This window comes from Cibotium barometz, chromosome 13 (assembly GCF_041138505.1).
Source record: "Cibotium barometz isolate CiBa-2024 chromosome 13, ASM4113850v1, whole genome shotgun sequence".
NCBI lineage: Eukaryota > Viridiplantae > Streptophyta > Polypodiopsida > Cyatheales > Cibotiaceae > Cibotium > Cibotium barometz.
The window spans coordinates 47446736-47469512 of record NC_141058.1 but is presented as its reverse complement, the minus strand read 5'-3'; the positions used below and the strand labels follow the sequence as shown (position 1 = coordinate 47469512).

The following is a 22777-nucleotide window of genomic DNA, read 5'->3' as shown; positions in this document are numbered from 1 at the left end:
AGATGTTTTCTTATACCAGTTAATCTCATGTTCGTTCATAAGCTAATTCAGGGAATAGTTATGGCACAGGAGGTGCACATTGCTAGGTCGTATCTCCGCAGTGATGTGATGGAGTTGGAGGTTGGTTGCTTCTTTTGTGTTCGCATCTCGCCGCCTTTGTCCAAGGGGGGGTGTTGGAATTATCTGAGCCTCATTGGTGTGGGTTGTGTCTAGGTTGCTTTGGTGTGAACGCATCTTATTAAGGGTTAGGTCAGAAGATAAGACCTTAGTGCCTATAAATACATTGTACATGGTGTGAGTATTATCATTCATAATACAATCATTGTGTTCATGTGCAATCTCTCACTTGAGTTCTACTACATCTCTCTCTCTCTCTCTCTCTCTCTCTCTCTCGGCCATTGATAGAGCAAGTCTAGAGGTCACATTTGTGGATGACAGATAGCCAATTTATGAACAGAGTGATGGTGACATCAATGGCTCCTCCAATACACTATGCTGTGGGCTTTATAGGTTGGACAATTATGAGAGATTCACACTTGTGCATGTTTAGTTACTGCCACACATGCTATGACAGATGCAGAGCTATGGCATCAACTCATATACAATGATTTATGTGGTCCCAGGAGGACACCATCTATTGAAGGATATATCTGCTTTTTAACTTTTATCGATATTACTCCACACACACCTATCTGGGTGTAGGAGAAGCCAAAAACATTAATGTGCTTCAAACACTTTGTTTCCATGGTTCAAAATAAATCTACATGTAAAGTTGGCACCCTATGTAAAGATGGAGGGGGGAGAGTATGGGTTGAAGAAATTTCATGCATATATGGTTGAAAGAGGCATAAAGCATCAATGTACAATGCCCTACACACCTCAACAAAATGTTGTGGCTCAGAGGGAAAAAAAGTCTCTCATGGAGGTGGCATAGTGCATGGTAAAAGGCCAGGACTTACCTCATGTTTTTTGGTTGGAGGCAATTGTGTGTGCCACTTATGTGCTGAACAGATGCCCTACCCAGGCCTTGCAGACCATTGCCCTTTATGAAGCTTGGAACGGCTAGAAGCTCCCCGTGGCTCATTTACATGTTTTTGGTTGTCTTGCTTATGCTCTTGTGCCTGAGCAACAACACAGTAAGCTAGACAATGAGACAAGAGATACAGTTCTGAAAGCAAGGGATATAGACTCTACAACCCGGCCACAAAACGGAATCTTGGTGAGTAGAGATGTTTTTGTGAAAACTCAGTTCAGGCCATGCTTTCATGCAAAAAAAACAAAAACAAAGTGTATGCGCACAAGACATTTGATTCACTCTTATGTTTGTACAATTTGGGTCAGCCATTTGTTAAAATTTAGCCCCTAACAGCTGAAAATCAGCCCCGATTGGCTGAAAATCAACCCATGTTACAGTCCACAAATCAGCCCATTGATGAGGAGTTGTGGAGGATGCACTGAATGAGGAATTGATAGTCATTCAAAAGTCCAAAAGGGTGCCAAAATGATTGTTGGAGACACTACGTGAGAGAAAAATCATAGCTCCTTTGTCTAGCAAGACATGTGCACGTTCTCATTATGCATCTAGTTATCATGTGGATCATGCTCTCATTTTCAGCACATGCAATGAAGAGGAACCTATTTCCTTCGAGGATGCTTAGGATAATGATCATTGAATGTGTGCCACGAAAGAGTTCGACTCCATCATGAAAAATGATACCTAGTATTTGGCAGATTTACCTCATGGCAAGAAAGTCATTGGTACAAAAAAGAGGTACACAAACTAAAGTGTAAAGCTAATGGTAGTGTGGATCACTACAAAGCGAGACCTTCGCTCCCACGTCATGGCAACACATCATGGTTGGCATGTACACCAATCGGATATTAACATTGCCTTCTTCAATGGTGATTTGCACAAGAAGGTATATGTATCTCAGCCTCGTAGTTTGTACAATAGGGGCAAGAACAAAAAGTATGCAGGCTTAAGAAAGCCTTGTATGGCCTTAAGCAGGCTCCCACGGCATGGTATGCATACTTGGTTGCACATGGATTTTGCAAGTCCTACTGAGAGCACCCTCTATGTGAAGAGGATTCAGGATGTGTTTTTGGTCATCGTGCTTTACGTTGATGACATGCTACTCACTGGCCCTGGTGAGGATCAAATTTCAACCTTTAAGGCTAATTTATATATGTCATTTGCTGAATCCATTGCACTATTATTTGGGGATACAATTTCTACAACATGATGATGGTGTAGTCATCTTGCAATCAAACTATATATAGCGACTACTTAATCACTTTCATTTTGAAGATTGCAAGCCTGTTGCTACACCAGTGAGATAGCTGCCACGCTCAAGTCTCCAAGATGCAGGTGTGAGCCCTTTGATCTTATGCTATATCAGCAGCTTGTTGGTTGCCTCATTTACTTGTGCAATACGAGGCCAAGTCTCCAAGATGCAAGTGTGAGCCCTTTGATCTTATGCTATATCAGCAGCTTGTTGGTTGCCTCATTTACTTGTGCAATACGAGGCCAAACATCCAGTATGGAGTCTCCCAGCTAAGCAGGTTTATGCACAACTCCGATATTATGCATTGGTAGGTTGTTAAGCAAATTTTTCACTATGTACAGGACACCCAATTCCTTAGGTTATTCTATCCTAGGGAGGTGAGTCACAACTGCATGCATTTTGTGATTCCGATTGGCTAGATGTTATAACACGCGATCACTTGCTGCTTTTGCTTCTTTCTTGGTGGATCATGCATTTCATGGCTCACCAAGAAACAACCAACAGTGGCCACTTCGAGCCGTGAAGCTAAGTACAAGGTAGCATTCACAACGACAGTTGGAGTGTGCGTCTCAAACACCTCTTTTGCTAATCTTAGTGTTAGACAGCCGTCCTCCACTACTATCTTTATTGACAGCCAAAAAGCTCACTCGCAGTTGCAAAGAACGCCGTTTTTCATGCTCGCACTAAGCACATCGAGGTGCATTACCACTATGTCAAAGAAAGACTCCACATGAGAGATTAGCTTGAAGTATGTGACTACACATGCTAATGTGGCAAATCTATTCACAAAGACTCTTCCTCATGAAAAGTTCAAAGCTTTGGGCTTATTGTCTTGGGGATTGATCAACAACATCCCTATACAGGTCCACATCATCACTACAAGGGGGTTTGTTGACACATTTATGGTAGTGGTGTGTGAAGAGCCGGGTCACTTTTTTCCTCACTAAATGACATTTTTTCCCTGAGCGTAGGAACACACTCTTATATACCTAGATGAATCCAAGAATATGCCCAAATTCACCTTCTAGGAACGTGCATGTTATATACTTATGGTAGTCAACCCACAATACTATATAACTATCAACTCCATTAAGCATAGTATGGACTAGATACTACGACATCCCCACTAACGTCATCAGTGCCCAATAGTGGGTGTAGAACTCTGTATCAAGATATGCTCTCACACACGCACTCCACACACACACACACACACACATAAGAGCATATATTCACACAAAGCCCTTTGTACTGAGTTTCTGTCAAACCTCCGGAGATGCAGGAACACACTCTTATGCACACTTATCATTGGGCATGGATATAATCCTTTGTATATTCATTCCATTGACTAATCCCAAGTATCATCATGTTGTATGCTTTCTCTCCATGCAGTGTGTGCTGTCAAGCTTCTATGTGTCCGCACGCGCTTGCTGCTGCTTCACTCACCCACCCAACAAATATATGGTACAGTATGTACATACATACATGCACATGTGTGTGTGTGCGCGTGTGTGTCATTCAACATATCACATGCTCATGATTCTAGGGACTTTAAGGATACTTTATATGAGGTGCTCTAAGATTAAGCCAAGGCTTATCATGCCTGGCCACACGAATGAGAGGACCAACCCAGCTTGAATAATGTCATCCTTGACTTCTATCCTAGTTTCTACAATGTTGAGAAAAAAAGGCATGGTGCAAATATTCACTTACTCAGCCAAGGTCGTTGCGTTTGCAAGTACTGCACGTCCCTTCGAACTATTCTGCTGGTTGGCATCAGGGCAAGCTGGACCTTGCTGGAAATCTTTCAAACGAATTCTAGTCCACAGCTCTAGATTTAGACTTTTCTGCTGCACCAAATGCCATGCTGAATTAATACTCTTAGAAATGAAAGTCCACGAAAAATAATCTGAATTCATGAGATGAAGGCAATCATCAAGATTTTAAACCTTAATTCCATGCACACTCGCATTTAGACATGCCATATATACATATACATAATAAAAATGTGTGTTCTATCCTACAAAATGTCACTATCACTCAATCAAGTGAATGACACATGGACCAGCCTTGTAATCAAATCAACAAACTCCGTATCAATAAGTCAACTGAAACATCATACAAACTGAGGCCAATTATGTGAAAAATTCGCCAAGTATAAATGAATCCATTCCCAAGGGTGTCCTTGGTATTTTAATCAATCCGTAAGAAAGACCACCACACTCATTCCATGGAAACTTCCATGAACCTTTACAAGTACATCCTGAGATCAAAATGAATTAAAATGTTGTAAAGTGTTGATGCCATGTAGCAAAGCTATGTCAATCACCTGACGTCATGCAGTCCATAAAGCCAAAGGGGTAGAACTCTTACTTGCCACCATCCCCAAAACGACACAAAGTTAGTGCTTGAGAGTTGTTCGAGGGGAAGGCACGTGTCAACACCCCACCCCCCTTGTTATCAGTGTCACGTCTTTATAGAGTGAATGACCACGATGCTAAACATAACTACATACTTGAACATCAAACAATGCAAGAATGCAAATAACAAATCAGAACATCATATCAAGTCTCAGAGTTAGGATTTAAGAACTCCTTTTCTATGCTTACATGTAAGCACGGGCTTTGCACCTCCATGCTTAAGTATATATAACCTCAATGCAAGATTGGTTTTAATATTCTCATGGTCAAAAAGCTTGTATACCTTCTTTGGTTCAAAATATTACCCACACCTTTGCAAAGAGTTAAGAGTACCCAAGTGAAAGCCTTGTCAAAATCCTAATGCATGGCCAAATAGTCAGAAGGTGCATCATCAGGTAAGCAATCAACCATTGGCAACCACGTGTCGCTACATAACTAATAGCCATATGGCACCCAAATGCCATTACATAACTGAAAACTATTTGGCAACCAAGAACTTAAGTCCCCACATGGATTCACCAGTATTCAAGAAAACTTTAGTAGCAAGGGAACTAATTTGGGTTCTCTTCATTCCACCTGGGTTAAAAGAGGTATATTGTGCTTCCCTGCCCCACTAAACCCTTACCTCATCGCGCAATATTTTAGGACATGTATGTGTGATTCCACCGCACTCTTCTTTCTATCTCTGGAAAACCCTAGCACATAGGCAGAATTGTTCTACAGTTGGTATCAGAGCCTAGGGAACCTCCAAAATTTCTCTCTTTTCTGACACCTATGTACATTGATTGCTTGGATAGGGTAGACAGCACTTAGATTCCAAGTGTGCACAAGTTTGGGTTTGGAGAAAGTGAATATTCAGGTTCTCTTCATTGCATTTGGGTGAATTATTTGGGTTCCCTTCATTGCACTTGGGTGAATTATTTGGGTTCTCTTCATTGCACATGGGTTAATTGGAGTAACCCATACCTCATCGCGCAATAGTTTATGACTCCTATGTGTGCTATATGTGTGATTTCGCCGCACTCTTCTTTCTGGCTCTGGAAAACCCTAGCACAAGTGTTCTATAGTTGGTATCTGAGCCTAGGGAACCTGCAATTTTCTTTTCTTTTCTGATGCTCGTGTGCATTGAATGCTTGGATAAAGTAGAGAACTTAGAATCCAAGAGTGCACAAATATTCGGGTTCTCTTCATTGCACCTAGGTTAATTGAGGTATATTCTGCTTCCCTACCCCACAAAACCCTTACCTCATCACGCAATAGTTTAGGACTATAGTATGTGTTGTATTTGTGATTCTACTGCACTCAACACTCTTCTTTCTATCTTTGGAAAACCCTAGCACATAGGCAAAAGTGTTCTACAATTGGTATCAGAGCCCAGGAACCTGCAAATCATTCTCTTTACTAACACCCGTGTGCGTTATGTAACGGAAGGGCAATTGTAACACGAAAATCTTAACTATCTTAAACCCTCATTAAACACATAAAAATGACTGAGAAAGAGAGATGAAAGACAGTTCTGCACAGTACACCACACCAGGAGCCAGAAGATGGGCTGACCCCCCCACCCCCCCCCCCCACCCCTCTCCTCTTTTAATGGTTAGATTACCAAAAAGGAGTCTCCTTCAAGTACAACCTTGCGGGTGCCCGAGGATTCTCCACTGGCATGCACCTAAATCTTCCAGTACAAGATGAAAACACAAATAAAATCCGAAACTCCCCTCCAGAATAGGAGAGCTCTACCGCCTTTAAGCACATGTAGGACAACTATGGACAACCGACAGCATTCCCACATCAGCCCGGGACAGCCCTGTATGCTTGTTTCCAATCCTACCACCTCAAGGAAAAAGTCAACCATCTCTCAAATACCCCCAGATGGAGTCAGCCAGCACATTTGCATGCCTGGAGAAGTCGGCCAGCAGGTAGAGGACTGCAGAACAGGTCAACTAGTCCTCTGACACAACTAGGCAGAGAAAACCAGCCCTCTGGCACACCTAGGAGGGGTCGACCAGCAGATCTGGGGCTCCAGAACAGGTTGGCCAGAAGATATCAAGTCGACCAGCAGATTGGACTCCCGGATCAAGTCGACTAGCCCCCCACAATGCACCTGGAAAGCATGCAACCAACCAAACACCTCCTTTCTCCCCTGTAATAGAGCTTTCTGCCAAGAACAGCAACTCATGTGCTTTTCTAGTCCAAAAGGGGGTGCCTACAAGCAGAAGGCCCATATGATGTCCAGTGCCTGATACTTTGGCAGCCATGTGTATTAAAAGTCATGCCTAGTGTGTACAGCTTATAACTTGTCCGGTCACTTATAAGTGAGTGTGGACCTGCATCAATAATTATAAGCATGTGAAAACATAACTCTGTAAATTGAGTTTCAAGAGCACTTACCACCTGTAAAACACACGTAGACCACCTATCAGACCAAAACAAGCGTGCACACACGTCCACATAGATTGCCCAGGCGTCCCCGGCCCCATGGACAACAAAGGCAGTAATCCCAAGCATTGTCCAGGCAAACAAAACAAGTCATCCAAAAATAAAATTAAGGACATGCACACACATGAATGCAACTAAACTAGAAGAAATACGCATCTACTCAATTGTATCAATCCGGTAAAATGTTCAAGGATCCAAAATCCTTTCGAAACCTTCCCAAAACATAAATACAAAGTGAACACCAAGATAGCTAGTCTTGGGAAAACACACCATGTCAAGCTCCATATGCCATACATGTACTGTCCTGTCAGGCTCCATATGCCACACATGTACAATAGGAAATAGAAGCAATGAGGGGTTTTATCACACGTTATCTGCTTGTATGGGGTAAAGCACTTCCAAGAGTGCACAAGTTCAGGTTTGGGAAAAGTGAATATTTGGGTTCTCTTTATTGCACTTGGGTGAATTATTTGGGTTCTCTTCATTGAACCTGGGTTAATTGGGGTATACCGTTCTTCCCTGCCTGTGATATGCAGCGGAAGTCTTTGTATTGGAAGATCCTGTCACACAAATGCTCACACCGTCTTCTGTATCCTGAGTTTCGTGAGTTTAGCAATCCACTTTAATACTTCAAACTTTAAAGAGATGAGAGAGAGATATGAGAACTGTACACCAGATTGGGTCCCGAATTACCCACTGAAGGGCCCCCTATCCCGATAACAAGATAGTATTTGCTTTATTTCTTTAGAGAGAATGACTGTGGACTGTAGATAAGCCAAACGCAAGATCTCGGAGGATCGGAGAGTGGCTGATCTGTACACTGCTGTAGAAACACCTCGATGACCTGATCTCGAGTCTATGCACTCTTCCCAAGGGCATGAGGAAGGGCTGCACACCTGAGGCTGAGAGAAGAAGAAGGTGGACTGTTCTACACTATGTTAGAATGCTGAAAACACTTATGAATGCTGTGTTACCTTCACCAGATGAATGCTGCAAGTATGGATGATGCACAGAAGGCTGGACACTGCTGCAAACTGTGGATTCAAGGCTGGAAACTGCTGTGGACAGAAACACAGGCCTGTAGGGAAGCTGCTGAACTGAAAACGCAGGTGTTCTAAGGCTGCTGGACAGAAACGCAGATGGTCTGATGCTGCTGGACAGAAACGCAGGCGTGTACTGCTGCTAGACAGATGCAGAAAACACTGGCTGAAACCTGGCGTTGAATTGGGGCTGATCTATATGCTGAATCAAGGCCTGAAGTGATGCTGAATGCAGGCTGATTGGATGCTGATAGCAGGCACCTAGGGCTGACTGAAGCAAGGGGTTCTCAAGGGGCTGGAGAAGCAAGCTTATGAGCTCCAAGGACTGGATTAGTCTAGGGCTGAAGGCAAGGATGCTCCTGGGGCTGAGGAGGAGAGCTCTTAGCACAATGAAGACTGAATGAGAAACTAAGCCCTATGCAAGCCTATTTATACTAACTGGAGGTTGGTCATTTAATAAAGTTTATATTTATAAATGCCCAATAATGCAAATAATGCTAAATAAATACTATTAAATATGGAAAAAATACCAGATAAATCCTAGTAAATTCCCTAAGGCTTTTGGGATGTTCTAAATGATGCACAAGCATATGAATGCATATTATGCAGGATGCAGAGTGCTTTCTGATGCAAACCCTAAGGCTTCTACTGACTCTACATGCAAGAATGATTCTCTCCAAGTGGGTTAAGGGACTTGACTGACTGACTGACCCGCTAAGGCTGAGGAATGACCTACGTAGCTCGTGCCTGACTTATCCTCGACTGAGGATGTACAATGGGGTCACGGCGTACGACAATTATCATCCTATTGGGTTCTAAAACTGTACAACTGTTGCACTTCTGATGATGAGCCATCTTGTCACCATGCACTGAGTGCAGAGTGCATGTGACATTTCCTCTTGATTAGCTTGGCGGCAGGTTCATGGCTTCCAAGTAGTCCGCCAATAACTGGGGGTACTCCTGGAAGAACTCCTCGTCGAGCCATACGGCTTCGTGGGTGCCTCGATCTCGGAATTTCGTATAGAACTGACGAATCCGTCGACCGTAACCATGCTTCCATCGATGAAGAAGGATCTGCTCAGGCTCAATCACTTCTGCCTCGTCTACCACGTCTGGCTGCTGTTCATCTGAAACATCAAACACTTTTTTTTTTCGAGAAAAGATCCTTTCATTAGTTATATAAAAAACGCCCGTAGGGCTACAAAAGATCTCTCCTGCTCATAAGAGAGACAGAGCAGTGAATATAGCATGGCAGCCCGGGAGACTCTCCCTAGGTGCTGCAAAATACAAGCATCAGTACAAAGGACTGAGAGGCTAAATCATACAATAGGGGGGGGGGAAGAGCCAAACAGGTGGCCTGTAGTGCCAACGGGGAGATCCCGTGTGTAAGGTGTAGAAGGGGCCACAACGCCAAGTGGTGTGAAAGGCCTGGCGCCGTAAGATCGCCTCATCCGAGTCTCCCCGGATGCATTCGTACTGTCCTTGCAGGGTGTGGATCAACTCCCGCCAAATCCCCCGTACAGTCTCTGCTGGTGGCTCCAATCTCTCCTCAAAGGCCGTAAAGCACCGGGCCCTCCAGCTGAACCAGATGGTGAGGCTACTGAGGAGCTCCCATCGTAAATCCCTCTCCTGTGTCCAGCTGGCGGACGTGAAATCCGATGCCGGAACCAGGCGAGGCTGGCCCCTAATAAATCTGATGGCCTGACTGCCCTTCTCCATCTCATAGCCCATAGCAGGCCCTGACGAAGTCGACCAAGCAGTGGCACCCCACGTAAACATACCCTCTGGAGAGAGGGGGGCCAGAATACGCAGCATCCGCAGCCAAATCTGCTGCGCCTGAGGGCAATCCCAAAGGCAATGTCTCTGTGTCTCCATAGGGTGGCCGCATCGGACGCAGGCCGTCGGAAGACTGCTATAAACAAGCCAAGTGCCAACTGCTGAGCCCCTGTGGGCGACCAGCCACACTGAAAAGTCGAGATCCTGCGGGCCTGTCGACTAGCCCAGAGCCGAGCCCAAAAATCCTCCAGGAACTCCTGTGAGAGTCCTTGTAGCCGCCAATGCCCCGCTGCCGCTGGAGAGACCGTCCTCCTCGCCGTCAAAATATGCCGCCCCAGCCGAACAGTATACTGGAAAAAGGTAATCTCTGTGGCCTCAAGGGATGCATAAGGATCATGCCACTTGTACTCCCCGGGGTCCCACTGTAGCTGGGCCAAGGGGCGCGCTGCATATGCCCATATGCGCCAATCCAGGAGCACATCAGCAGGGTCGGGGTCAATATGCCACTTCCGAGAAGCGGCGGCCACTACCCGAATCCTCTGAAAGGTGCACTCTGCAACCAAAGGCGACTCCACCTCCACTCTCTGGAGTCTGTCCTCATCCTGAATCTCATAGTAGAGGCAACTGCCATCCTCAGTGCAAGCTCTGACAGCAATCAGGATCTCCAACTGTGTAAAGGCTCCCATCCACCGTGGGGCCACTGGCTCGAGAGGCGTGAACCACTCCTCTGTGAGTGCCTCCTGAATATCATCCCTCATAATCAACCCCCCTCTGAAGTGACTCAGCCTCTCCACCTGGATCTCCTCTGGTAGACTGCAGAAGGCCTGCCAGTCTCCAAAACTACGAGCTGGGCCTGCCGCAAAAGGCCCCCAGGCTAGACGAGGCCGAGAACCCAGCATATGACCCTGCTCTGTGCGAACCGCTGGGCTCCAGATGAGCGGCTGTCTGGCCCGCTCCTCAACACAAGAAGGAGGTCGCTGAGAGAGCCCCGGTCTCAGCAGCTCCCAAGCTCTCAGGATACTCAAAGCAAATCTGTCCTCCCATCCTCTACTGAGGCCTGTCCTCCTCATCTCTATGAAGATCCAGCGAATCTCTGGTGCCCAAGTGCCCCCTGCTGGGGGCGCCCGAGCCTGCAGCCGCTGCAAGAGGAGCTCTTTCCAAGGCTCAGCGCTTGGAAGCAACCCCCGAACGATAAGCTTCCCCAATAAGGCTCTACTCTGATCCACTGGATCTATAATGCCTAAACCTCCCTAAGCCAGCGGAAGTGTAATAACTGCCCATGCAACCTTTGCTCGAGCTGACTGACCGTCCCACCCAGACCACAGAAAGTTCCTGATCAGCCTCTGTACCTGGCTGATGCAAGAGCTCGAGAAGATCCAGCAAGACGTAATGTACCACATGGTCGCTAACAACACCTCATTTGCCACCACCACCCTCCCAGCCAAGGATAGTCGAGCTGTACTCCAACACAAAAGCTTCTTTCGAATGCTCAGAAGAAGCGGGGCAATCTGCTGCTCAGGTGACAAATCTAGGCCAATCTGGCATCCCAAATACCGCACTGCTGTGCCTGGAGGAATCCATCTAAAACCGGGGTCCGGGCTCCATGCCGGAGTGGGAGCACTACTGATCCAAAAGGCCACTGTCTTGCGCCAATTGATCAATGCTCCCGAAGCTGCACTAAAAACCTGGAGCGACTGCTCTACCCGAAGAAGATTGGCCTCTTGGCCATGCAAAAATAAGCCCGTGTCGTCTGCAAACTCAGCATCAAGCAGGTCCTCCCCCCGGACTCGGAGCTAAAGTCCTCTCAAACCAACCTCCTTTGCCGTCAAATACATGCTCATAGCCTCCGCAAAGAAGAGAAAAAGAAAAGGGGCGAGGGGACACCCCTGACGGACTGATCTGGTCAGCTCAAAACTCGGCCCCCGTCCTCCTGCAATCAACACCTGGCTGCGAGCTGTGGAATACAAAGCTGCCACCCCTCTGATCCATCCTGGCTCAAAGCCCAGGCGAAGCATAGTGCCCTCTAAGAAACCCCAATCAACTCTATCGTATGCCTTCTCAAAATCGAGAAGCATCACGACCAAGTCCTCGCCAAGAAATCTAGCTCGGGCCGTCGCCTCCCAGAAAGTAAAGATGTTGTCAAGGATACTGCGCTCCTTGACAAATCCTGTCTGAGTAGCATGAATCAACTCCCCCAGGAAAGGCTGGATCCTCAAACTCAAGGTCTTTGCTAAGACCTTGTAGACAATATTGAGGATCGTAATAGGCCTCCAATGCCGAATATCATTTGATACTCCCTCCCCCTTGGGGATAAGATAGATCAAGCCCTCTGAAAAGCTCTGCGGCATCACCCCAGTGTCCAAAACATGCTGAAAGCCCCTGCGGAGGCCTGGCCCCAAAAGGTCCCAATAGCGCATAAAAAAGGCCGGCGTCAGTCCGTCCTCCCCTGAGCAACTATGTCGCGGCAGGACCCTCAAGGCCTCGGCAAGCTCAATCTCTGACAGAGGCGCACCTAGAACTGTACGCATACGGTCTGTGACCCTCCTCTGCACATGGGCCCACACAGTCTGTCTGCAAACATCTCGATCCTCAGAGGCTGGCTCCGCTGAAAGCAGGTGTCTATAGAATGCAGTGGCAATGGCTCTGATCTCCCCGAGCTCAGTAGCTACCGATCCATCCGATCTACCAAGCTCGCGGACTCCTGCTCGCGCATGACGGGGTCCAGTGTCTCAAAAAACTCTCCAGTCACTCTATCACCAAGCTGCGTCCACTGAGAGGCCTGACGACGATAGTAAAACTCATGTCTCTGCTCCTCTACCTCTCGAACCTCCTGGCGTGCCTGGCTCAGCTGGGACGCCACCCACTCACATGCAGGCTGCTGCTCCTGAAGGCGCTGTAGAGCGAAGCAAGGCTGCGTCTCAGCCGATGCTCCCGCCCGCGAATCTCTCCCGGCCGTGTCAAAGCCGCAACGTGCAGAAAAGAGCTAAAATCGATGAGTCCCTGGGCACACTGGCCCGCTACATCCTGGTCAGAGCACTGACTATCATGCCAGATCCTCTTAATGTCCTCAGCGAGACTCGGATCTGTAAGTACCCTCTCTGGGATCCTCAACTGCAAGCTGGGCTCCCGTATCCTCTCCTCCAATGTCAAGATAACTGGCGCATGATCTGAAAATTAGGTGCCAGCGAGAATGCCGACGGAGCTCCCTCGCTCCCCTAACCAGTCGCCCACATAAAAGCAATCAATCCGCGATAGATTAGTCCCTCCCTGCCGGCGATCTGACCGAGAGAAACTAAGACTGTCCTGAGACCGGGAGAAAGCCCCATGCTGCCATGCATCAGTGATCCTCAGTGACATGCAAAACCGGTCCCAAGCTGCAAGCTCCGTGCCGTGCACTGTAACATGACTGCCTCCCACCCTATCTGCCGGGTCCTCAAGCATGTTGAAGTCTCCCCCGACACACCAATGTGCGGCCTCTGGCAATGCATCCGTAACCTGGGTCCAGAACTCTGCTCTGGAACTAGCATGATTGGGCGCATAGACGTTGAGCACGCCCAATAGCTCATCATGCATCCTCAGAATGACATACTGTGCTCTACCAGGCACAATGATCCCTCGATCCACAATGGCCTGCCGCCATACATCTGCAATGACCATGCATACTCCTCCCTGTCCACCCAAAGAACCAAACCCTGCAGACCAAAAAGTGTCCCATCTACCAGGCATCACCGAACCATATCTCCGGATCCTGCTCTCACCCAAGTGGTGCTCCTGCATCATTAAAATATCAATGCTGCCACCAACCAGGCATCTCTGAAGCTCCTGCCTCAAGCAACCACGATAGCGTATAAAATGTGCTCCGCCAAGGCCCTGTACGTTCCATGAGATGATCCTCATGGATGCCCTGCTGAGGTGGATGCTGTCTCAGCCGTACGGCGGGCCTTCGCAAGCGGCTTGGATGGAGAGTAGTCCCCATCCGAGCGGCTGCGTATCTGCCCACCTGGTGTGCTGCAAGAATCCCGGATCAGGCGCCAGTGGTGGCTGTGGCCCATGGCGACTGCCTTCCGCTCTGACAAGGCAACCTCGTGTATACACACATATCCAGGGTCGCGTGCTAAGTCTGCCACTATGCGAACGACCAAATGCCGAATCCCTGAGGTATCCACACTCCCGGGATCCAAGAAAAAATGAGCCAACTCCCAAAGTCGGCCTATCACATCTGTCACCTCCAGATCGCTCATGTGATGAGAAAACTCAATTGCCTGAGTCTTCAAAGTGCTGAGAGCGAGCTCTAGAGTCCACTCCCGGTCGCAAGGGCCACATAGAGAGAACGAGAAGGCCACCGCTGAGTCTAGTGCCTCCTCCCCGCGGGCCGGAGGTATCACTACATGAACTCGGATGGGTGTTGGCTCATGGGGCCCTCTGCTCCAAAAAGCCGTGTGAAGGTATAATCAAAAGCCTCCGCGCGCTGTCTAATGCCAAGGCGACTCAGCCGACTGCGGATAGATGAAATTCGTGAAGCCCTAATCGGCATAGGAGGTCTCCTCTGTGATGCTCGAGCGAGGTCAGTGCTCAGCGCTCTCCGGACTGCAGGTGAACGCCAGGGAACTGCCAGGGCCTCCCGGGAAGGTGAGACGGGTGGAGGTGGAGGAGGGGGAGGCGAGGGGGGTGGAGAGGGAGCCGCTGCCGAAACCGGAGCGGAGACGGGAGGAGGCGATGGTGGAAGCGAGGCGGTGGGAGGGGACGAGGGTGGGGGGGGTGAAGGAGGGGGTGCTGGCATCTCCTGGTCCTCAGTCGTCGCCACGGGGGTCTCCTCCTGGAGGGAAGAAAAGCTGTTCCTCATCGACAACACCGCTGGAGTCAGATATTCCAGCAGTTCGGTGGTATGATTGAGTACCTTCCAGGAAAGGCCAATCCAGTGGCCGATGCTTTGAGCAGGAAGGGACAAGTATCTACGATTCAGACCACTAGACTTGACCTTGTTGGTACAGGACTAGAAGACATGAAGCACACGTACGGACTGCAGGTGAACGCCAGGGAACTGCCAGGGCCTCCCGGGAAGGTGAGACGGGTGGAGGTGGAGGAGGGGGAGGCGAGGGGGGTGGAGAGGGAGCCGCTGCCGAAACCGGAGCGGAGACGGGAGGAGGCGATGGTGGAAGCGAGGCGGTGGGAGGGGACGAGGGTGGGGGGGGTGAAGGAGGGGGTGCTGGCATCTCCTGGTCCTCAGTCGTCGCCACGGGGGTCTCCTCCTGGAGGGAAGAAAAGCTGTTCCTCATCGACAACACCGCTGGAGTCAGATATTCCAGCAGTTCGGTGGTATGATTGAGTACCTTCCAGGAAAGGCCAATCCAGTGGCCGATGCTTTGAGCAGGAAGGGACAAGTATCTACGATTCAGACCACTAGACTTGACCTTGTTGGTACAGGACTAGAAGACATGAAGCACACGTACGCGGATTCCAAGGAATTCGGTACTCATTGGGAACAGGCATTGGATGCCACAGGACCATGCCATTTTCTGATACGCGATGGTTGGCTTTTCTACAAAGGCCGACTATGTGTCATGAAATCATTCCGGGCAGCTCTTCTCCATGACGCCATTACAGGTGGTCATAGGGGCATGAATTCGACTCTGGAGAAAAGGTCAAAGACGAAGCGGAACCAGACATTGTTGATGAAGCAGAAGTAATGGTTCCAGAACAAATCCTTCTGCACCGTTTCAAGCATGGCTCAAGCCGAAGACTACGACAGTTCCTCACGAAGTTTCAAGACCAAGGAACTCATGAAGCGGTATGGCTCCACAAAGAATTTTTCGAAGATTATCCGGCATTATTGATGGATTATTTGGAGGCTATGCAGCTTCCGTCAAGTTAAGCAGAAGGGGATGTCACGTGCATCCCGCACTTGGATGCCACGTAGACATTTCTGTACAAAAGGTGCAAGACCTGGGATGGTGAACTGGTCCCATGTGAGCCCAGTCCGGGTCCTATGTGAGCCCAGTCCGGGATGAGTCAGCCAGGGATCCATCTCAGTCGTCCGAGGTCAGGTGTGCATTGTCCTGCACATGAGTCCAAGGTCAGGTGTGCATTGTCCTGCACATGAAACAGTGCCAGTCCGCGCTGTGAGTCTCCCTCTAGAATGATGTCAGTGGTTCTGTGTATCTGGTATGGTACCGGATGCCAGATCACTAAGTAGATTATGTTTAAGACAAGGGGCCAGCCCATAGGACTACCCCGGATCTGAGTGTGGGCATGGGAATGGTGTAGAACCACCCCCATGAGGGCCAGGAAGGCCCAAGCTGAACCCACCAGCCATGGAGGGGTTGTAGGACAGCCCTAGAGCACAGATAAGGCAATCTCCAGGAGATTACAGCCTTTATATGGCTGTAGGGCATGTATGGGGCAGCCCATACAGGCTGCCCACCCTTGGGATTGTGGACAAAAGTGGTGTCCAGCCAATCAGAAGCAGGCGCATCACTTTCAGCCTGTTAGGAAAAAAAGGTAATATTTTTTGGGATTTAATTCAGCATTTATTGCTGAATTTCACCAGTCGTGGGACATAGCTTGTTTTTTCAGCTAGCAGACTGCTCCTCAGGAGGAGTATAAATAGTGGAGGCCATAATCCCATCATTCATCTCAGTTTTCACCAAGTGCTCAAGCCAATCAAGGGCCAGTCAAGCCAAGGAGATTGCCAAGCAAAGGGGTGGACTTCTGAAGGTCAAGGGCAGGATTTTCCAGCCAAGAAAAGGTCAAGTTTTCTGTATTTGTTTTCAGATTTACATCATTCTAATAAAGCAAATACACCATCCGTGGTGGGGGCCCTACAGAGGATAACTGGGACCCAATATTGTGTCCTCTCCATCTCCCCCTTCTCTCTCTATTTTCTGCACATCTCCTTTCAGTTTGTGCGTTAATTTCTGTCGCGAAAAGAGTGCTGATTTCTGAGTTTTGAAGTACCGATCCTTCTCTGAAGCTTCCGCATATTACATCTTAGTATGCATAACATTTCTGCAGGGCATTCTTATGTTGACGAAGAGTCTAGTGACTCGGAGCAGAGCCTTGATAATGAGCTTGGAATTCCAGCAACTAGAACACTTGGTGTAAGAAAGGCAAGAGAAGGTGCAAAAATGCCAGGTAGTGATCATGGAGAACGCAGGTCAGGGAGATTCAGAAAACCTGTTGATAGATTGGCATATGATGATTGTGTTGCTCATCATTATGCATATATGGCTAAAGTTGTGCAAGATGTTGAAGCTGTTGGGAATTTAGATTGGAAGAAAGCCATGGATGAAGAAATGGCTGCATTGTATGGAAATGAGACTTAGGATTTGGTGCCATTGCATAAGGCAAGAAAGCTATTGGATGTAAGTGGGTGTATAAGGTGAAACATAACAGTGATGGTAGCATAAGCAGGTACAAGGCTAAATTGGTAGCCAAAGGATATGCGCAGACACATGGGATTGATTATGAGGAGACGTTTGCCCCGGTTGCAAAGATGGCAACTGTGAGAGCTGTGATTGCGGTGGCTACAGCTAAAGACTGGTGTTTACATCAGATGCATGTTAAAAATGCATTCTTGCATGGTGACTTGCAAGAAGAAGTGTATATGGATCAGCCACCTAATTTTGAAGATACAGGTCACCCAGAGTATGTATGTAAGCTTTGTAAGGCCTTGTATGGGCTGAAGCAAGCTCCACAAGCATGGCATGACAAGATTGCTGAGTATCGTGTCACTATTAGTTTTCATATGACAAATGCAGATCACTCTTTGTATGTGCACAAGAGTGATAAGGGTATTGTGATCATCACCATCTATGTAGATGTAATATATATATATACCTAGATGAATCCAGGAACATGCCCAAATTCACCTTATAAGAAAGTGTAATTTATAATCTCATGGTAGTCATCCACAAGACAATAAACCATCAACTCCATCATGCATAGTATGGGCTAGATACTACGACATCCCCACTAACGTCATCAGTGCCCAATAGTGGGTGTAGAACTTGGTATCAATATGTGCTCCCACACACATACCCCCTACGCACACACACACACAGCATACATTCATACAAAGGTCTGTGTACTAAGTTTCTATCAGAGCTCCAAAGATACAGGGCACACTCAACCATAATAAAGCCTAGCACCAAGGATCATAACAAATAGAAAGAATTATTACAACAAAAAGATAGTTGATAGGACATATACACCACTAAAGATAGAAAGAACTAACACAATATCAACTGGCTGCAACTTGGATGAAAACTTCATGATGTGAAATTTGCATGTCCGCTAATACAACATGAAGATATACCTAGATGAATCCAAGAACATGCCCAAATTCACCTTATAAGAAAGTGCAATTTAAAGAGATGATCTTATTGTTGGAGGTGACAACTTGGAAGAGATTGAGTATGTGAAAAGTCTTTTCAAAAGGAAGTTTAACATGAAGAATTTGGGAGATCTGCGCTACTTTTTGGACATTGAGGTCATTCGCACACCTGATGGTATTTGGCTGTCACAGAGACCATAGTTGCCAGATGTTTTTAAAACGGAAAGTATTATACGAGTTTTATACTTTTAATATACCTCCGTGTGGGTACTGATTCTTTCCCAAAAACCACGGGTCTTCATGCAATAGAGCTGGTACAGCAAGTACAACTCTCCATTCAACTGGTACAATAGGTACAATGGCTGGTACAGCAGGTACAGTGGCTGGTATAGCCGGTATGATGGTTGGTACAACAGGTACAAAGGCTGGTACAACAAGTACAATGACTAGAAATCATAATAAATGATTAAATATCCTTGCCTTCACTATTTCTTCACGATGGAAGCCTCCAAAACAGTCCCCAACAGCCGGTATTCTTCATGGGCAGCCTTCAAGAGAGACAGAAAGAGAGTAGCCATCATTAGGGCAGCCTGTAATGGTGGTAAAGGCTAGTGTGCAGCAAGAGAGCCTCCATTAATGAAGAGAGAGGGCTCCAATTTATAGATTTGGGTCTTCCATGAGCTAAAATGGCAAGAGAAGGCTACGATGACAAGTGGAGAGCCACACAATAGCTGAAGTGACAAGTGTGAGGCCACTTGTCTCACTTTGATCCACTTTCTAACAAGTGTCAGGCCACTTGTCTCACTTTGGTCCACTTTCTTGCCACATGTCCCAATCTAAGAGATGGATCCTTCCATAAACTTTCTCTCTAAAAATATCCCAACGGGTAGACATTCTATCATAGGCACTTTGCCAACTCTTGGTATTTGCTCAATTTCAGATGTAATGACACGAACAGAATTTCCATCGGAGTCGGGAAAAAAAATAGCAACTCTCCTAAATTTTAAGAGTGTGGTCCTTTGTATTCTAGGATAATCTCCCATTCCCAAAGCTTGTACTTTCCAAATATTCAGACATTCTGGAGTCCACCAGACTCCCTTTCATACTGGAAAATGTCCAGGTTGGTGACACTACGACACACACCTCGGTATTTGAGAGCCACTGTTAATTATGCATTGTTTTATGCAGCAGTGTACCATTGGAGCTATATGGGTACACATGTAGATTGGGCAGGTAGCATCTCAGACAGGAGATCTACCAATGGATTTATGTTTTCATTTGGGAGTGTTGCTGTAACATGGAGCAAAAAGAAGCAGCCCACAGTTGCCTTGTCGAGTAAAGAGACAGAGTATAGAGAAGCTGCCGTGGCAGCGTGTGAGGTAGCTTAATTACGCAAGCTACTTGCTGATTTGTGGTTGCATGTGGAGAGAAAGGTTGTCATATATTGTGACAATCTTAGCAATATACAGTTAGCCAGGAACCCAGTTTTCCATGTGCGGTTGAAACACATTGAGGTACACTACCACTTCATCAGGGAAAGAGTCTTGGCAAGCGACATCGATTTGGCCTACGTCAGCACACAGGATCAGGTCGCTGACATCTTCACGAAGGCCTTGGGAGCTAAGAAGCTCCGCAGATTTTGAGATATACTTGGAGTTCACGACCTGGAGTTGAGCTTGAGAGGGAGTTCTGAGATGTCAAGCTCAACATGAGCTGACACTCACGAGGCGTCTGCGTGACCATTCAACATTTACATCACTGGTGGGTTTGGTAGCTAGCACCGACATATCTTCGTCATAGATTCTACAGCTCGACTACACCGACTAGTCCACACCTACCCACTCCACTTAGCGTGTTCACATTATGGACCGCATGCACATAGTACTTTAGTACTTATGTTGTATTTTCCTTATCTCTTTTGTAGACCTCTTTTGTTGAGGAAGAAGAACAATTTTCAGCCTCTCATCTTATGTGTTCTCTTCTAAGGTTTGTGTGAGTGTGTGTGTGCTTGCAAGAGCTCAAGCTCTCTTCCTCCCTGCATCTTTTCACTGTTGTCCAAACAGCCCTGAATCAGTGCCAGAAAAAAAGCTCATTTGTGCTCGAAGTAGATCTCCAAAACGCAGCCACCAAGGGAGTAAAGGAGAAGAAATGCAAGCTGAAAACTCTTCTTGCTGATTTGTGGAAGCACAAGATCTCTAATACCATGTGAAAATATGTGAATATGAAGCGAAAGAAAAATAGAGATCACACTAGAGAGAGTAGACAGCCAAAAACTGAAAAGTATTGATTGAATTATGAATGAAAAATGTCCATGCTTATATACGTATCTATAGAGCCAGACACCCTGTAGAACCGAAGAACAAATATCCACGATTGATAAAAATGCCTAAAATAGTCTTAAAAATATGAAAAAATTGTTGGAAAATGCGCACGCGGAAGCATAAACAAGACGAGAGAGAGTAGAGAGAGCTTGTGGACAAGATCACCTTTTATAATAGCTTGAAGCTTTACAATGGCAATTGGCCAGCAAGAGAATGTTGAACTTGTGCAAGGAATTGGATGGAATAGTGAGAGATGGGGAACTCCTTATATAGTGACTTGGGAACTAGTCGGCTGCTCCTAGAGCTGGCCGACTGCTCCACGACCACATAAATGAAGGAAAAATATATAAAATACTCAATAATAGGTACAACCCCAAATACACTGAGATGCATAAATTCTAACACCTCCTCTGCAGCTCATAGTGTGCAAGAGTCGAAAGAAGATAAGCCGATGAAGCCGCAACTGTCATGGCCCTGTGAAAATGGAACAGTACAAGTGTGGGCATGGTGGTTGCAGAGTCAGAATATTTTATGACTCACATGGGGGGTGCCCGGACAGAGTTTAAGATGTGTGGACATCCCTAGGTGTGAAGGGGGGAACTAGAAACATTAAACTTTAATGTTTAATAAAGTTTGCCCCTAGGCCTTAGTGGCCCTAGGAACTTATTAAAGTTTGGGGCCCTAGGGATTATTTTGGGGGAGGAGCCACTTTTGGAGTTTTCTCTCTCTTCTCTCTCTCTCTCTTCCCTTTTTGGGAGTCGTGGAGTAAAAGAGAGAATTCTAACGTGGAAAAGCTGTGGAAGAAGGGGGCGACTGCTGAAGGGGCTGTAGCTGCTGTTTTCTGAGTGTTGTATGCTGGAACAGGCCGTACAATCACCGTACAGTGTTGTACGAACAGCAGGAACTGCTGTGGGCAGAGAGGCGCAGACCTGTGAGACATAGACAGGTGGCTGCGATTGTTGAAAACAGGCTGTACAGTGCTGTACGACTGCAAGTACAGCTCTGTACTTTCTGCAGGTACACTGTACGGCCAGTTCTAGGGCAAGTACAGGTGCTGGACAGTTCTGTAGCAGACAGCACAGGCCATCAACAGCAAAACTCAGTAGGCGGCTACTTCTGGTTCTCTGCAGAAACAGCCCGTACCGTCAAGTACAAGCAAGTACCGTCAAGTACAAGCAAGTACAGTGCTGATTTTCAGATCTGTATTTTCAAGGACAGCATAAGAGTGAACATCAGGAGGAGGATACAGGCAAGAACAAGCACATGTGTGAAGCAGGGTTGTGGATACAAGTGCCTGCAAGTACAGATTGGTGCTGTTGCTTCCTCCAGTGTTGTTTCACGAGCTGAACTTGGTAAGCTCTGTTTCTGTTCATCTATCTCTTTCTACTGCTTGATGTCTGTTGCAGATATGTGTTATCTGGCCCCTTGTGTGAGGAGGGGTATGGCAGATTGACAAGGGTTGAGACAGAGTTTGGACAGCACATGTATGTTTGAGCTGAGAAGATGTATCATGCAATTGAGTTATGCCAGATGTATACCCATGGCTGGCCTGCTTAGTGATCTTGGCTGATCAGAGGGAGGCACAGTGTGTTGTTTGAAGACACAGATCTGTGTGCATAGATCCTCTGTGCTGAGAAGGATTTGTGGGCCGTCAGATTGGACTTACAGGTGTAAACTCTTGGCTGATCTTTGTGTTCTACTCAGCCATTCATTTTATTATAATTGAATAAAGAAATACCGCAAGGGGCGCCAAGCTTTGGGGCCAACAGGTGTCGCTGTGTTTTCAGATTTGGGCACTCTAGCTCCAATCTGTGTTCTTTTCACATCTAGACTACAAGTGGACAGGTGATTGCTAATCTACCGCACTCTGGTTTTCTATCAGAGGCCGGTTTCAGCAACCATGGACCCTCCAACATTGCAAATACTGGAATCACCTTGGAGAGAGCATCCACCAACCTGTTTCCTCGAAACAAAATGCCACCACGAACAGCAAGGAACTTTGCTTGGCCACAAATTCCCACACAAGTGTGCAGTGAACTCCAAGAATAGATGATGAGCTACTCGACAGACCGCTCCCATAATCCCCAACAATGGACAGAACACATCACGTCCCAAAAGCCTCAAACAATGAACTTGGAACAAATCCAGTTCATAATCTCTTCTATAC

General features: G+C 47.0%; 1 protein-coding gene across 2 annotated transcripts in view; it reads right to left on the bottom strand.

Annotated features, from left to right (window-relative positions):
- The window catches only part of FBP7 (F-box protein 7), a 64151-nt gene that overhangs the window by 9166 nt on the left and 32208 nt on the right, over positions 1 to 22777 (bottom strand). The window contains exon 2 of one of the 2 annotated variants that reach the window (XM_086807607.1): positions 3996 to 4129. In XM_086807607.1, the coding sequence (XP_086663733.1) occupies positions 3996 to 4059 (64 nt within the window). In that variant the 5' untranslated portion in view covers positions 4060 to 4129. Of the gene's footprint in view, positions 1 to 3995; positions 4133 to 22777 lie in introns of both variants that reach the window. The other variant, XM_086807608.1, reaches the window with a different exon arrangement.